At 32.7% G+C, this 5,322-nt stretch overlaps 1 protein-coding gene across 1 annotated transcript; it reads right to left on the bottom strand.

The window, feature by feature from the left end:
* Window positions 1-487: 487 nt before the first annotated feature.
* Window positions 488-3,118, bottom strand: LOC113387702 (protein pygopus-like). The gene is given in 8 exon segments (XM_026625070.1): window positions 488-628; window positions 718-768; window positions 770-834; window positions 836-871; window positions 1,362-1,479; window positions 1,568-1,912; window positions 1,914-2,389; window positions 2,980-3,118. Coding segments are annotated over 7 exon segments (1,113 nt in total). The 5' UTR covers window positions 2,291-2,389; window positions 2,980-3,118; the 3' UTR covers window positions 488-507.
* Window positions 3,119-5,322: the final 2,204 nt, after the last annotated feature.

The raw sequence follows: 5,322 nt of genomic DNA, 5'->3' as shown, positions 1-5,322 counted from the left end.
TAATTACACAGCTTATGAAGTTTTTCATGATTTAAATGATTATCAAACATAAATATTTAAGGCAAATGCTATTTACTTAGAGATCTATTCTGACTAAATATCTTTACTACAAAATTTCGATTTTTAACAAATACTTTTATTAGTTTCGTCAAATTCTAGTCATTGAGCATTATTCAAATATGACAAATTTGATTGTTTATATACAAGTTCAATTTTTTAAGGCTATGTTGCACACTAGTATTGCAATAAAAACTTTACTCAAAATGTTAAATTACAAATATTTGCCAGAATAGACTAACAAGTCAGTATCAATTAGTAAAATATCAATTTTGTTAATTATATGTTACTAGATAGCAAAATGTCTATAATCATATAACAAAATTGTTGATTATTTTTATCATTATTTGAAACAATTATTTATTCTTTGATAATTATTTTAAAACATTATTTTCGAAGTTTTATTCAAAATGCATAGAACACTGTGCACTGATGTCTCTTCAAGAAAACTCACGGCTTGAATTTAACAAGAGGTATATTTTTTGAATTCAAACACTTGTCGCAGACCCATTCTGCATAAACTTCCGCTGTTAGTAATTGAAAAGCTGCTTCTGTCAATCCCGTACAACCCCTATAAAATTTAAAACAAAATTTTTACACAAAAAAAATAATAATTATTTGATTGGATTTATATTTCTCAAGAGCAAAATTGTTTATTACCTGTGAAACCAGAAGTTGCAGCCACTTTCACATAGTATTGCTTGATCATATATTGTACCTCTTTGTGGCAAATCCACAAGGGTATATAGGAGGCGCGTTTGGATTTTGTGGATTGAAAAACCATTGGATGGTCCGGAGGATATACTTTCCCGCACTCACAGGCATTGGTTTTGGAACCAAACATATTCATTCCACCCATTGGTCCATTCGGTCCCATGGGTCAGTTTGGGCCCATTGATCCCATAGGTCCATTTGGAATCATTGGACCATTAGGCCCTCCCATATGCATCATTGGCCCGTTTGGTCCCATGGGTCCACTCTGACTGATAGGACATTCCATTGACACATTCGGACCCATAGGCATGCTCCCATTGGACCATTTGGACCCATTTGAGAATTCATCATCATTCCATTCTGATTCATTGCATTGTTTCCGCCCATAGGACTATTTCGTTCATGGGCCCGCTATTGCCATGGGACCACTGTTGGGTCCCATGCTAGTATTTGATGCAGAGTTGCTCATAGGTCCTATCTGACCCATCTGATGATTAATTTCCATTCCCATGGCGTTTAATGAACTATTGCTTCCACCCATATTGTTGTTACCGCCCATTGGACCATTCAAAGGATTTCCACCAAGGAACTTGACCTGGTCCATTAGGACCCATGCTCCCATTAGGCGCTGTCATCCTTGGTCCTCCCATACCCGCAGGTCCATTGCCCATTTGTCCTAAAGGACTGTGCATTGGAGGTACCATAGGGCTGTTCAAGTGGCCTGAATTCATGGTATTCATAGGACTGCCCCATAGGTGCCATAGGAGAGCCTAAGGGAGTGAATTCATTGGACTACCCATGGGGACCAGAATTCATAGGACTACTCATTGGTCTCGAACTATTTGGAACATTCATTCTTGGACCTCCCATACTTGATGGTCCATTACCCATTGGCCCCAGTGGACTATGCATGGGAGGTCCCATAGGTGTGTTACCCATATGATTCATAGGATTCATTGTGTTCATTGGACTGCCCATTGGACCACCCATAGGTGAACCCATAGGCATATTCATAGGGCTGCCCATAGGTCCTGCTGTCATAGGACTTCCCATTTGCCTTGAATTATTCATGTTGGGCATAGGCATGTGTTGATTGGGCATTCCCATATGCCCCATGGGACCTCCCCAAGGAGGTCCACCCATGATGCGGGTGGTGATGCAGATGAGGGTTCATACCAGAATGCGGAGGTCCATTATGACCCAGCATTGCCAATGCATTATGTCCCATCGGTCCATTGTGAGACATAGAAGATGGAAATGGCATATCATCGAAAGGATTTGAAGCCACAATAGTATCACCAAATCCAGAACATGGGGGAGGTAGTAAGTCTTGTAGACTGGGCGCTGGTGTTGGAGGTAATTGGTTGCTGGCTGCGCTTGCATTTTTCCGTCTCTTTTTAGGATTACTAGGCGCGGGTGCGGGTATGTGAGGTGCCTCGTTTGGAGGTTTGAAGTCAGGTGGCCCTAGACCAGGACCAGCCATCCTGTATGGGGCCATGCCGGCAATATTATGGCTCATTATGAACTACTTGTTAAACCATACCAATATGTATTGTTTTATCACGTGCATTGTTTCACTTTATTTACTAATAGAAAATAGTAATAAACCTTCAAGAACCTGCAAGGAAAAGTCGAGGTGAAGTAAAATTCTCAATAATAATAAAAATGATCATAGAATTTATGTCTTCATAATTATTATAGAACAGAAGCCAAAGTTTTTAGAATTCAATAACAATTACTTTCTTCATTGCAACAAAATGCAAATAACGTGGAAATATATGTGAATCTAAATGACAAGTTTGAAACCGCGAGCTGTCACTAGTACATAAAACTAGCACATTTAAATGCAATTTTATTTATAAGGATTGCAACATTACATAAATTAAAGAATTACTACGGAATACTAAGTTATTTAAAAATTTATTATAAATCATGAAGAATCCAGCAGTATTATATTAATTCGATTTCACAGCTAAAATAATTAATCTTTTACAATCATAATCGATATTCCCAACTTTAATACAAAAATAGTCATAAAACAAACTTTAATTCTGCACCCACTTGGGGGGTATGCATAAATTTAGACCTCACATCATTATAACCAAAATTTATATACGAAGTGTCAAACGTGACTTGAAACTTCATCCAAAATGCAGAGTATAAACATACAAGCACATCCATATGAATAATCTGACAAGGAACACTCACATAATGATATTAATTGTTATTTTTCTACCACATTAATATGTCACTTCTCTTCGAATTATAATATGGACCATTGCAAGTTGCACATAGTACTTCAGGACGACACATCAAAACACACGGCGATAACTCCTTGCTTAGTGGATTTATTGTATAAATTAGTCGTTTCAACCATTCATGTGACGGCTCTATTAATAAACTTGACACTAAATTCAAGCTTAAATCTATAAATATACGCCAATAATAAACAAATGTTATTTATTAATATCGCCAGACAACCAAACACACGCTACTTTCTTCATTTTGGTTACTTTTAGCTTCTTGTTTACATGAACAGATGGCGGCAGGCGAACGCGGATGTGTTTTGCCATAGAAATGTCAAGCGATTCGACAGAAAATACTTTTCATAAAAATTCATAACAAACATTAAAATAGAGTTAGTAAATGATACATTTGACTTGAAACGTATCATCGCAAAATATTGTTTTTACTCAATAAATTTTGTTTAGTATTATCTAATTAGATTTATAATTTTAATAAGTGTAAATATAAGTTTTGTACTTTAAAATACATGTCATAATAAATATATCTACATTAGGTTAAATTGAAATCTTTATTAAGATTTAAGATATTTTTAATTAGTTACCCTGCTAAAACTGTCAATAATCATAAATATACTATTATAGTCAATAAAAAAAATTAATGTGTGTAAGAAAAAAAAGTGAAAGATTTTTTGATAAATAAAATTTTATTAAAGCTACTATTCGTAATAAATAATTAATTAATTATTAAGTTAATAATTCATATTAAATATTCATATACTTTTCTTTTATCTACGATTAATTATTACTAAATAATGAAAGATTTAAAAATAGATTTAATTTACTCTAATGTTGGTATTGTCAAAGTCATTCATGAGATTTTAAGCTACAGTTCTATTTGTGAAAAAATGCTTTTTCTATAAATTGTACTATTACAAGATTTATTTTGATTATCTTGTTAATATCGTATCGTAAACCAATTATTGATGCATTAATATAACTTCGAATTTATAATTACAAGTATACAATTAAATTACTACTATTGGAACTCATCTAAAAGTCTTTAGACAATCAAATATATAAGAAATGATATAAAATCAACTAGTGGTGTATTGCATCGTGCCTTAAGGCAAATTGCTGGAACTTTCCGTACCGTAACGAAATGTTCGAGAAATATTAAATGCTTTCAAATAGATTATTATAAATACATACTGTAACATTGGTTAATATTTGTAAGAATTAGTTATATACTGAATTACAAAGTTAAAAATATTTACTCAGAGTATATAAGTGGTCTTCAGAACTTTAGCTAGAATCAGAACTCAAATCTGAATTATTTTCTGTATATAAAAAAAAATTGAAAAAAAAATTAAAATGAAAAAAATATTTTTCCAAAAGCAATCGTTTTGTCAACACAAGTAGAAAGTTCTTTAAATCATTCAAATCGGACGTTTAGTTCTTTCAAAAACTGCACGTTTTTGCACATTTAGCTCTATACCTCCGAAACGGCTCAGCCTGCCTTTGCCAAAATCTAATCACCATTTCTTACCATCATTACGAATCGAACGTGTTTTAGATCATTCAAATCGGTTGATCCATTCTATTGAAAACTAACATATTTAGTAAGTAAAGCCGCTGGACCTGTCTTATTTAAAAACTAATCAGCATATCTCCCTATCAATAGAAATCGATTGCTTTTTGAATTTTACAAATCGGTACATCCGTAAGCCCAAAATCGTTGACGAAAAATTGTCTCCACACATACAGACACACACATCCATTTTTTCTTATGTATGCCAAAATGTTCAGAAACCAGTAAAACGTGAAGATATGCAAATATTTTCTTTTTCGATTTTTGGCCCATTGCTATAACTCACCTTATGGGAAGTTAATTAACTAGTTAACCTAATTAAAATTATATACTAATTATTTTATTCAAACTATATAAAACTGTAGAATAAATAAATATCAAATAGACATTAAAACGAATTTAATATTAAGTAGTAATAATAATTATACACATATTATTTTTTTATTTATTTATTTATTTTTTGCATAGATTTATTACCGATTAAAATAATATAATATACACATATTATTGTAGTTATACTCTAGTCATAATATATTGCTTTACCTTATTATTGGCATAACTGTAAAATATTAATAAAATCATAAGACTGAGAAGTAAGAATTTGTCAATGGAGACGCAGCTTACGCCATTTCGCTCTTCTGGCAATTGGTATGTACATGTACGCCATGTGCTAATATCATAATATATTTCAAATTGACGTTGTTTTTTTTTATTTAC

Source organism: Ctenocephalides felis, unplaced genomic scaffold (assembly GCF_003426905.1).
Source record: "Ctenocephalides felis isolate EL2017-DRISC unplaced genomic scaffold, ASM342690v1 CF-g0.4_SCAFFOLD_00845, whole genome shotgun sequence".
Taxonomy (NCBI): domain Eukaryota; kingdom Metazoa; phylum Arthropoda; class Insecta; order Siphonaptera; family Pulicidae; genus Ctenocephalides; species Ctenocephalides felis.
This window is presented reverse-complemented; position numbering and strand designations above follow the sequence as displayed.